Source organism: Adiantum capillus-veneris, chromosome 27 (genome assembly GCF_014529385.1).
Source record: "Adiantum capillus-veneris isolate H3 chromosome 27, ASM1452938v2, whole genome shotgun sequence".
NCBI classification, from domain to species: Eukaryota; Viridiplantae; Streptophyta; class Polypodiopsida; order Polypodiales; family Pteridaceae; genus Adiantum; species Adiantum capillus-veneris.
This window is the reverse complement of record NC_140957.1, coordinates 97,959,408-97,972,154: the sequence shown is the minus strand read 5'-3', so window position 1 is coordinate 97,972,154 and position 12,747 is coordinate 97,959,408. Positions and strand designations below refer to the sequence as shown.

The following is a 12,747-nucleotide window of genomic DNA, read 5'->3' as shown; positions in this document are numbered from 1 at the left end:
ACACTACTTACTACAGAAAACATTCACCTTTCTCACTAGTTATTCATTGCTTCCTAAGCTGTTCAATAATGCAAATATATCAAAATAGTGATGAGATGGGTAATTGAACTTCAAGAGTTTCAATTCACTTTTTTGGTGGAAGAGAGTACTCGGGCTACCTTGGCAGATTTACTCACTTATAAAGACACGTGTTTTTCCAGCAGTTTTACGTCAGCACCTACTAGTGAAAAACGCGAAATTGTCTGAACAGTCTGCCACGGCAGTATGTCGATGTGATTTTTGGCTTGTTTGTACAGTAGGTGCCACGTTAGTAATTTTTACAGTAGTCTTTTGTGTGTGAGTGTCTCCTGCTTTATTATCTTTAGTCACTTGAGCCCCATTGAACGAGGTTCTCATAAGTTGATAATTTTTTTTAATATAATTTGCTCCACTCAGCGAAAATCTGTAAGTTGGTAAAATTTCTTATCTCTCTCTTGCTAGGGTTTAGGCCTTGCCACATCATCACTTTGTGACATTCGCGAATTGTGGGCCAGTCTGTATTGTGCTGCCATGTCATCATCTTTGTGGTGCCGTGTCGACTCTCCTCTTGTGTGTGTGTGTGTGTGTGTGTGTGTGTGCAAGTTTTGCTCAATTATTTGTAGTTTCTCACGTTTTGCAGTAAATCTTTGGCTTGGAGTATCCCAAGTCTATTACATAGTCTCTGCATAGGCTTTGTCTGTGAGGGAGTATGTATGAGAGAGAGAGAGAGAGAGAGAGAGAGAGAGAGAGAGAGAGAGAGAGAGAGAGAGAGCTCTTCTATGTGTTCTGGAACTCTCTGCTAGGGAGCCAAATAGGTAGCGCTAGAGATCCCTATAGCAAGGCGTAGAGAAAAGTGGCCAGATGGCACTACATGAGAAAGATTGTTAGCTCTTTGCTGCGCGTAGTAACATTTCTACACTACAAAAGTGACTTTATACATTATTTTAATGTTTAATAAGCTTTGGCTGGTTTCACATTGGTTTGGGCAATTATTTTTAACCTTAGGCTTAGAAACCAATGCTAGGAAGCTAGTTTTTGATCAATCTAGAGCGCATTTGATCTTCCTGTTCCTGCACCCTCCAGGCCCAGTGTGCGTGCTCTTGTCGAGACATCATATATATTTTGTCGGGCGGCCACAAAAATATATTAAATCATGTCTTTCTGAAAAAGTACGGAGACCATCTTATTCATGTGCTTGTTCTGACACGTTTTGCATTGTATTTGGTTATTGTTCTACTTATTGTATTACTCGGACATCCTTAAACTTCCTTGATGCTCATTGCACAAGAAAACGTGTCCGTCTTTTATTAGATTAATCGGTACCAATAAATTCATTATAGTTTTTGTGTACAAAAATCATTTTTATACATTTATAGGATTAGCCAAAAATGTTATAGTGTGTCGTGCAGCTCTTACATGTTGGGCAGCCCTAGGGTTTTGCTGGTGACCTTACGCCCTGTCTTGAGAGAGATGAAGTGAAATGAATTGTTATATCAAACGTCTTCAAAAGGCCAAAATGACCTACGAGACCAAATTGATACAATCCTTGTGGATCTAATCCAATGTCTGGGTACAAAAATAAAATGAAGTAAAATGAAAGACTAAACTAAAAGACTAAAATTGTCAGACTGAAATCATCATCATTATCATCCATGCCCGAGGATGCTCGGCATCGGGCGTTGTCCAAGAAATATTGCATCGGTCATTGAAGAGCTTTGTCAATGTACACCTCTATAAATAGTCGTACTGGGCATCTCCCATGTCGTGGCCCACGTCTAGCTCTCCTGAGCTCAGTGGCTCTGTCCACTAATGTACCTCTGGTAGAATTGGGCTCTAAAGTCTGCTGTGAAGCATGCTCATCTGGCTGTTGAGTCTCTATACTAAAGAAGTCAGTGATCTTCCTCTGTGAATGTCTCCCATTGCCTGGTCTCCTCAAGAGACTCTCCCTCTGTGAATATCTCCCATTGCCTGGTCTCCTCAAGAGACTCTCCCTGTGGCTGCGCAGCTCTAGCAAAAACAACCCTAGGCATCTTTGATCCTGATATCTCATGACTCTAGCCAACGGTCCATAGCCCTCTCTGAATAGACAGTGGAAGCGGTCTCGTATCTCATAGTACACCAGACAATGAAAAATGTGATGTAACTTTGTCTCTGGCTCTATATGACACAACTGGCATATCCTTGCTTTTCCTGCTACTCTCCTAAATCTGCCAGTCTCAATCTCTAGCTGATGCGATGATATGCGCATCTGACCAATAGCACATCGTATCTTATATGATAAATGAGTGTCCATGTCGGCGGGTCTGATCACATATCCATCCTCTGTTAGATGGAGGAGATGCTCTCTATAGAAAGCCATCTTCGTGTCCAACTCTTGTTCTGGCTGTATCCATGTGCTTCTTAGTTGAATCAAATCGTGACGTATAAGTCTAGTGATCTCTGTCCGTGTGAAAGAAAGGGAAGGTGCATCCAAGGAGCATTGGAATGGAGGCAGTCTATCCATGCTAAAGCCATGTGATTGAAACCATGATGTCATTTGCCCATACCAACATGCAGTCTCCTTGTAGCGCTAGCTGTCCGGATGACTCAAGGGCTAGTTGAGCATATTTGTCTCTGGGGAGGTCCCATAAATTATGCATAAAGGAAATTGATCCAGTAAGGACCTTAACTACGAGAGGGGGGGCAACTAGCACAGCTCGAATAATCTCATGTGGCACTGAGGCCTTAGCCCGAATTATCCGAGAGATCATAGAGACTAGAGGCCTCTCCGTACATCTCCATCCATCAATGCTACTAGATTTACCTTGGTGGTCCAGTGAAGGCCCCGAAATCAGAACCCCATAGAGCATAGCTGAAGCCACTATAGTGTCAAAAAGCCACAGCTTTGTTTGAGGTTTCCAAAACTGAACCTGCGAACACATCTTCCCCAATCCTCCCAAGGCTACATAAGCTCTCGTCAATCTAGTCTCTGGTGCTCTCCTCAATGAAAAAGCCCGTCCACTGAAGACTACCCCAAGATAGGTGTATGCATCTATATACTCCATCTCTTGGCCATATGTAAAAGTGGGCTCTGACCTCCTGACCCACTGTGGTGTGGTGTTAAACACCATAACCTTGGTTTTCCCCATGTTAACAGATAATCCACTATCGTGGGCAAATGTGTACAAAGCATCTATATGACGCTACATCCCCTTCAAGGAGTCGGAAATCAACACAATATCATCAACATATAACAATAGTGGGATCCATGTCCCTGCCAACTGTGCTCCTCTATCACTATCCCTCTCAATGTAGTCAGCAACCTCATCCACATACACGCCAAATAGTGTAGGAGATAGCGGGCAACCCTGTGTCACCCCAATAGTGGAGTGAACCAAATCAGAAATCCCCTCTAGAGTGTGTACATGCCCTACTACTGACTTGTATAGAGCCATAATCCCCCATATCAACTCTTTGGGTACCCCCATCTCGTGTAGTCTACCCATCAATCTAGCTGCGGGCATTGTATCGAAGGCTTTGCGGAAGTCCACAAAGCTCCATAGGGGCCCCTGACTTGAAGATAGGTACGATCGTGGACAAACTCCAAGTATGAGGTAGGCCCTCACACATGGGACGGTTGAACATCACTACTAGAAGCTCTGCAAGAAAATCTGTGGCATGTATAAAATGCTCTGCTACAAGGACATCGTGATCATATGCTCTCCTAGTCTTCATCTTGTCAACGGCTTTCTTTACTATCTCGGCGGTAAAGAAAGCACGTGTGTGGGCATGGCTCTGGTGGATCTTGAAGAGGTGGCTGCCCCGAGACTGTGCAGAGAGATGATGCATACTGACCCCATACCTCCGTAGAAGTGATGACAGGTGGGGGGGAGTGCTCATGGAAGAGTCGCCATGCCTCGCCTGAATCCTGACTCAAAAACAACTTATATAAATCCTGCTCTAGGCGAGCTAGAAACACCCTCTTCTTCCATCGTACCAAACGTCGAGAAGTAATCTGTAACTGCCTGTGAGTGATGACTCCTAGAAGTACCTCCCTTTGCTATTTTGGGATGTGCTCCCAGAACGTCGTCGCTCGCCAGGCTCAATGTGTGGGTATGCCTCTGTTGCTTCATCCTGTAGTGTCTCTGTCAATATATAGATGAGCTCCCTTAAAGGTCTCCGTGGATCCTTTGTGGATAAGCGTCTGTAAATACCATCTATGTAGACAGAATAAGTCTTTGAAGTAAAAGTGTATTGGGTATGCGTAGGTGTCTGTGCTAGTCAAGCTGTGCTGAACTAGAATGAGACGGTAAACATGAGGAGAGCATGATCTACTGCTACCCCAATAGGCGTGGGCCCGACTGTAAAGTCCTGAATAGAGGGTATAAAATTGGGTTGAGCCAAAACATAATCCATTGTGATGGCCCCATGTCTATGAGGAAAACAAGTGATGCTAGAAATCTCTGGAGGCCATTCAAGATGGCCAGTCCTTGTGTAGTCCCCAAATCTGTCGGATATTGTCACGTGCGCACATCACTTGCGCCACGTGGACACGCTTCTGCCATGGTTTAGCATTAGTCATAGCCTAGCTTAGGACTGAGCCTGACACTTTGTGAGCCTCTAGTAGGACGTGCATGCCCAGGCCGGTCATAGTTGCATACCCTCTCTTGCACAGTCAGTTAGCATGAGCATTTTTCATAGCATTGATCCTTTTTGCCAAAGTACATATTTTTCACTTATTTATTAGTAAGTGACTTTTGTTGGAAAAGTAAGCAGGGCAATTTGCTAAAGATCTATAAAAGAAACCCATTGGACACTCAATAGTAGCAAAAGAAGCAGGGACACAAGGAGGCAGTCACCCAACAGTCAGGCAGCACCTTAGCAAGAGCCCTAACGTTTTTCTCAAGAAGAAGAAGACCCATATCAGCCTGGCATTTTTAGATTTCAGTAGACAGCCCAGCGTTTTCAGTTTTGAGCCTTAGCCTCACGAGAACCCTCTCCCACCCGGTCGCAAATCCTCACCAGATTCCCCATCTAGTCCCAGATCAGCCTAGCGTTTTCAGAATTCAGCTAGATCAGCCTAGTGTTTTTGCATTTCAGCCCTTGCACGACACGGCGGTTGCAGATCAGCCTCGCAGTGCCGCCGTAGTAGCAGATCCGTAGCACATCATCTTGTGTTTTCAGTTTTCAGCCTTGATGCCGTCGTCATCGACACCATCGTCGTCGTCGACATCGTCATCGTCATCGAAGTCATAGCAGCTAAAATACACGTATTTTATTTAGAATACACGACGTCCCGTATTGAAACGTACAATACGTCTCATAACGTTTTTTTGCTCAAAACGTATGTCTTTTTCTAATTGATCAATTGTGTTCTAGAGCTTCATGGTGCTTGTTTATGTATGCTATGGCTAAATATTGAAAAGTCATTGAGGAGGTCCATGAACGGCTTCATTTGTTCTTATTAAAGTATCATATCTAGAAAAGTTGACGTACTTTAGTATGAACAAATGAACTGCTTCATTTGTTCTTATTAAAGTATTATATCTAAAAAAGTTGACGTATTTTATTTTTGATTCTCAAAAATACGTCTAGTACGCGTATTGTACACCGCGTATTAAACGTTCCGTCCTGTACCATAGCTGCTATGATCGAAGTCCCTATCTTGACGACGACACCTTCGTCATCGTCATCGCAGATCCTTATCTTGACGACGACACCTTCGTCATCGTCATTGCAGTCCTGGACTTGACGAAGACACCATCGTCGTCATCGTCACAGTCACCGTCGTTGTGGTCGTCGACATCATCGTCGTCGATATAGACCAGCAGTACTCGTCGTCGACTTCACCGTCTTCAACATAGAACCGTCGTTGACTTCACTGTCTTCGACATACCGTCGTCGGCTTCATCGTCATTGACAAAGACCCTTAGTACCTTGTCATCGACTTCCTCGTCTTCGACATAGACCTCGTCGTTGACTTCCCATCTTTGACATAGAACCCGCAGTACCCGTCGTCGACATCATCGTCTTCGACATAGAACCTGAGTACCCCTTCAATACCCCTTCAGTACCTCAGTAGCACAGATATCCCCCATATCCAGTGTGCTCTTTATCCTGCGAACATCCAATTCTCTCAACATTTCCTCTCTAAGGTATCGTAGAAAGCTGTCTGAGATTGGCCCATCTTGGCATTGAAGTCTTTCAAAAGAATGACATCTCCATCCCTAGAGAACTCCCATATGTCCTCATTCAACATCGTGTAGGGTGGCTCCTCCTTGGGCGATGCATAATGAGATGTGCTGGGGGCAAAATAGCATATTACAATGTAGAGTGGCCTCCTTGTCTCCGCTCTCACTCTGACGCACAGATATCTGGACTGCTCATCCCACCGAACAATACGAATGAGGGGTTGCAGCTCCTCCTTCAATATGACTGCCACACCACTTGACCCTCGTCCTCTATGCGTTGATCTCACTTCCTACAGTAGTCTCCCAATGGTATCCCGTCACTCTAGGTAATGTGCCGCCAGGAGTCTGATGTGTTTCCCAGTAAAAAATAATGTCTCTTCCCTTAAAGCTATCCTCAAATGCGCCTACATCTAGCTAGCTTCATTGATTTGTTACAATTCCATGCTGCCATTTTAAGGTTGGTCCCATAGGTCTCGCATTGTCATGCAATGCGTTTTTCCAACATCACTACTCTCCCTTCCCTGTAGAAAGCAATTTTCCCTTTGTCCCTGGCCGCCTTGATCTTTGGCATCAACTCTTGGATGTGTGCTACCTGTGTTAGAGTGAGGTCATCATCCAACCTAATGTGCTTGAGTTCTTTTCTAGCTTCTAGTGTAGGGAAACGTATAATGAGTTCTCTTTCCTTGGGCTTGCCTTTCTCATCTCTTCTCTTCTTGCCAACTCTCCAAGCACTTGTGTGTGGGGGTTCAGAAATACCCATACGCTCCAAGAGCTCTTGCAATTCTTCTTCTACTTTTCCAGTGTCTTTGAGACCTGTAACACGCACATGAAGGGCTCTAGTCTCTCTCTTTCGCTCCTCCTCAATTGTCATATTGATGATGGTCGATATCGGTGTGGCTTGAGGCATCATATCTTTTCCTTTCTTTGCGTCCTCCATCCACTTTGCAGCTTTATCAACCTTCTCTTGTGTTTTGAATAGGTGCTCCGTCCATGAAGAGGTTGCTCGCGCCTTTTGCTCTTCCTCTTCTCGTAGAGTTTTCACCTGCTCCTTAATGCTTTCGAGCTCCTTGATCATTGAGGGTTGATTTTCTGCCTCCTTTGCGGGGGTATTTTTGCAAGCTGCAAGGTCTCCTTTAAGTGCTTCGATCAATGCATCCTTTTCATTCATGCGTTCTTCCATTTTTAATTTCCAGGATTCAAACATAGCAAGTGCAAATTCTAATCTTTTATGCATCATACATTCCATTACATTCACTTCTGCCCTCACAATCGTCTGCATTTCGGCCTTCAAAGATGTGTACATCTCGTCACGCTTACTAAGCATCTCTTTGTCCAATTCTTCCTCATATCTACATAGCTTTTTTGTAAGTTTCCGCATTTGCATACATCTCTTTTTCAATATCACCCCTCAAGAGGCTCAGCTCCGCCTCACCTATACCTTCTGATACATTAAGTCATCTTTGACTCTAGAAAGTTTCTTTGCTCTCACAGAACCTGGCGATAGTGTGCTCTCTCGAAACCTCCGCCTAAATGTCGCTTTCGATTTTGGCGAGGTTTTATAAATGCTGTCATCCTTGACATCGACTGGTTGGGCCATCCTCAAACACCCTTGTTGTACCGAGTTTCTCTCCGCGTATTGCAGTCGCCTTGGCCAGTGCTACCTTTGCCTCGCGTGAACTTCCCCCCCTGCCTCATATGATTTAGTTGCTTGCTTGCATAAATTGCCTTACTTGCGGGAATCGTCAATTCCTTTGCTCGCGTAAAGTACCTACTGCCCTGTGGGTATCCACAACTGGCAGTAAACGCGTGCCTGCTGGGTTCAACGATGCTACTGCTCGAACAAAGAAGAAGAAGAAGAGAGTTTAAACTATCCTTTAACACACACACACACACACACACACACACACACACACAGAGAGAGAGAGAGAGAGAGAGAGAGAGAGAGAGAGAGAGAGAGAGAGAGAGAGAGAGAGAGCTGCACGCTGTCTTGCTCACAGGCTGCTCGCTGCCCATCGCTGATGTCACAAGAGGGGCACCACGTGCCAATAGAAAAGAACAAACTGAACAGACTATTAGCACTTCAATAACAACTGAACTGAAAGAGAGAGACGGCACGGTACAAGCCGGGACTCCAGACTCTGCACCTTCTCTAGGAAGCATGCCAGAGAATGAGCCCATGGCCTCATATTTAAAGTCCCTAGACCCAAAAGCAGTTTACAGTGAACAACTTTCAAACTCAAAAGCATCTGGTCCAAAAGCAATGCCCAAAAGCTGCCAGCGTAAATCATGGAAATCCGTACAATTGCCACGTCAACATTCATCGCAAAACGTTGAAATCCGTACAGTGCCACGTCATCAGCTTTTGCGTAATTCTTGGTGTGTGTGTGTGGGTCGTGCTTTATTTTAATTCCTTTCACTGGGGCCCCATCGGACGGGGTCCCCATAAGTTGGTAGGACTTCTTCTTCTTCTGCTGTTTCTTACTCTTCTTAGGGTTTAGGCCCCTCGGCCGTGATTTGCAAGTTGGCTCATTCTTCAGGGCTTGACACGTTAGCAGTTTGTGACAGTTGGAGAGAGAGAGAGAGAGAGAGAGAGAGAGAGAGAGAGAGAGAGAGAGAGAGAGAGAGATTCTCCCCTCATCCTGGCCACTTATTTGATCCCCATATATAGCACATATGCCATTTCAAGTATCCTTAAATCATATTTATATGTCCCCCAGACTTTCGCTTTTATTTCTTTAGATATGTGAACAATTAAGCCCTTTTGATGTTCTCAGTATGTCTGTGTAATTGACATAACAAGGGATTATGGACGGAGTGGCGTTCCTCGTTGGATTAGTGCTATTCTTCTTTGGTGCCAGCATTGCTAGGAATTTCATGTTTCATTCTTGCATAAAACATGAATCTGCAATTCATTATGTAGGTGAGTGATTCCAAAACAATATTTCTGGATGGAGTATCATGTTGTGGACGACAGTGCACCTGATGTCTTGCCCAGAGTGATCCCGTAGTGAGTTTTGGTAACTTGTCTTCGGGTTCTCTCGTTTTTCTCAGCATCAAGTGCCAAAACAAGGAGTTGGAAATTACCTCATACTGCTTTGCCAGTAGGCCCTAGGGCATTGGTTGGTGATTGGGGGACTGGCCATCCATAGGCACTAGAAAAAAAATATGATTCAGACCCCTTGGTAATAATGGATGTTGGATGTCATTCTTCATAAAGGAAAATAGAGGGAAACATGACAAGATGCATGAAATTTAAATTCCCTTCAAGCAACAGGACTCAACAACATAAAAAGAGCGTAAACATTAGAACTTAGAAGTTAGAAGTTAGAGCTTAGAGGTTATACACAAGGGAAAACTGCAATATTTCATATCCGAAATTTTAAATTTCAAAGGTCCAAGCTTTGATACTTCAAGAAAGCAAATATCAAAAGCTTCAAACTCCAAAATTGCAGTTCAGCATTATTTTTGGGGTGGGCGTTAATTTACCAGGGCCCAGGCAGTATGAAATGTGAATTCACACTCCTAACTTCTAACGTTTGCATACGTCTGCATGGCCAATTATGGAATTTTTTTTTTCTTGGCCATATTTCTCTTTGCTTGTAGTTCTCTGAGGACAGCCTGACTTGAGCATCCTTGAGGCTTAGGGACCATCAGTAGTCAGTAATACAATCAAATCATGGGAAAACCTCCCTTACAAACCACAAGATACATCAAGGAATAAGATACTCTAATCAGGAAGTGGTGACGAAGCTGTCTGGCTGTAAGAAGCCTGCACAGATCTGCCAAAAGCTGTCCGAAACCAACATGTCCAGCTCTAGCTACATCCCCTTTTCAATACAAGTGTCTTTTCAATGACGATGGATTTGTTGCATGCTGTTTGGCATCCAAAGGAAGCTTTAAAACAAAAGAATTGTGGTGCATGTGCTTTGTCAAGGGCATGATTTTGCAATGTTTGTGCAGTTTTGTTCGTGGTTTCCCAAAAGTATCGAGGAAATTTCAACAGAGCAGTACAGTAGCAGCAGTGGTTAAATTGTCCCCTCAAGATGGCATTTTATGTATCAGCCTTATTTTATGTAACATCTTTGCTAAGTAAATGGCATTCTTGTTTCGTTTTAACCATGAACTTGGGGCAATGCTTTAATGGGAATAGATCTGTTTCTTATTTCAAAATGTTTTGAAGCTCATGTCCTTGTAGAGAAGCTAAATTGGTGTACAAATCGGAGTACAAATGCCAAGGTTTTCTCCGTTGTTGTGCAAAAAAGTTGATCCAACAATGTGAATCATGTTGAGAAAATAAGCCACTAGACCACACAACATGCGAGCCTCATTGTATGGAAAAGTGGCTTGCTTGATGGAAATGTTTTGTCCAAGGGAGTGGTTTGCAAGTTGATTGGAATTTTAAAAAATGGGCTTTTAGTGATGAAAATCAGCTTTTGTGAGTGATTTTGATACAGTCAATGAAAATAGAATCATGGTTCATTGTTTGTTAATGGAGCTGAAGGCTTAAAGAACGTACTCTGCAATGTCATGTCTGTTCTTTGTAAGTTCCCTAAAGTACTGAATAAAAATATATGTCAATTCTCATTCACTGCGTTTGTTTATTTTTTGGGTGGTTCTTTAGGGAGGGAAATGGTTTAAAACACCACCAACATTTTTACCAACAAAGGTTTTTCAGATATGTACGAGTGTACTGTTGACCTTGTCTTTGCTCCCTTTAAGGGGGCCGGTGAACAAGTTCACTTCGGCCCGTAACATTAAACTTTGGTTGGGTCGCTCCTTGCCCCACCGCCTAGTGGCCATGTCAAGAACAAGGCCTCATTAGTGAGTAGTTTAGACAAAGCAAAATTTTACAAAGATTCTCCCAAGGGAGTTGAGATACTGAGGGGTGCAGCTTCATTTGGGGCTAGAGGTGCAGTTACAACTCCAATATCATATAATTCCTAGAGCTTGATATTCTCATAACCATGTTTACTTGCTCAAAAATAGTTCATTCCTAGAAAACACACCGTTGTTGAATGATTCCCAAACATCGCTACAAGTCATGTAATCTTACAACCTATGTAAGTGAAGACATTGAAGGTGGAAATCATATCTTTTTTTTCTCTTCTCACCAATGTCCTTTCTGTGTTATGTATTCATTCTTGTTCATAACTAGGGTAAAGGAGCAATTAAAAAGGCAGGTCCGTGTGTAGGGACGCATCGACCCCCAGATAACAAGACAAGGTTGCTCCAGTTTTCCTTTGGAGTGATTGCATGGTTGGGATAGAATTGTAGATGTTGGAATGGTGGTTCAAGCCCTGCTCACATTTCCGACACTAATTACCCCTTTTGGTTATACAGAAATTTGTAAACAGTGCCGTTCTTTGTAAGCCAAGCACCGTTCACGCTGGTGTTTTTGCTGCAGACAGTGGCTATGCAGTGCTTTCATATGAGCCGCTCCACGCTGGAAACAGTGTAGCAAAGATCCCACAATTTGTCATCCAATTTGGGTGCCTCTAAACCAGCTTCTCTACCTCTGGCAAACCGGGATTTTGACTGCTTGTTTTTATAAAACGGTTGACAATGCTTAAACTGGGACATGTCCAAAGGAAGCAAACTGGAACACAAGAACACACTTTTCTTGAACACTGATGGGAAGAATGCCAAGCCTAGGAGCCAGTTGGCAACCTAGTTTTCTCAATTACATGGGAAAATGGTCACCTAAATGGATGGTGTCAAAAGTGACTTGCAAACTCAAATCAAAATTCCAAGATCAATCTTGCATTTCTTTCTTGATGTGTAAATTCTTTTGTCTCAAGTCGTTTCCTTCTTTTTAAAATAGATGGATGAGATATATTGGGAAAGAGAATTTTGGAAATTTTCTTATGATGTCATCGTAACTAACTTGGACCTCTGAATTGCATCATTGTGCTCTCAAGTCCTTTTCTTTGTCACATAAATTCTCGAAATAATAAGGTGATGTCCCCCCCCCCCCCCCGGGGCCCTGTGCGCGTGCAAAACAAAAAAGATCAACATTGTCTTGAAGAAAACCATAGATGTTAATACGGGTACATCCTTCAAATTTTGACACGAGGCTTGAGAGATTTTATGTCTTATCCTTTTCTCACCGGTTGACAAAATGTTCTTTGGGGAGCATTGCCCTAGATCCTCTCTCTCTCTCTCTCTCTCTCTCTCTCTCTCTCTCTCACACACACACACACACACACACACACACACACACACAAGATCTAGAGTTAGTTGAAATATGAATCACTATGATGGCATTTGGGCTACAAGTAGAGACCATCACAATTTAGAGATCTTAGTCCAATGCCATTCTACACAAATACATTGGTATTAAGAAAACAAAATTTGAAGAGTGTCGGGCATGTGGCCTTTGGTTTATGCCACAACTATTAATGTGCACTACCTCTTATCTAGTTGAACTTATGTGGCATAACCCATGTGCGAATCCATGTGATAGCGAGTGTAAGTTTACACCTAGGATGACGATGCACATGGTGATGTATTATTCTATGACATAGCCATGATGTCACCCCCTTTCAAATCTGTAAAAGAT

The 12,747-nt window shown here is 43.3% G+C and overlaps 1 protein-coding gene across 1 annotated transcript in view; it reads left to right on the top strand.

Moving 5' to 3' along the window:
* Positions 1–10,350, top strand: part of LOC147422443 (uncharacterized) — an 87,824-nt gene extending 77,474 nt beyond the window's left edge. The window contains exon 3 of the mRNA XM_086502710.1: positions 10,149–10,350. Coding sequence (XP_086358836.1) covers positions 10,149–10,204 — 56 coding nt within the window. The 3' untranslated portion in view covers positions 10,205–10,350. The remainder of the gene's footprint in view (positions 1–10,148) is intronic.
* Positions 10,351–12,747: the final 2,397 nt, after the last annotated feature.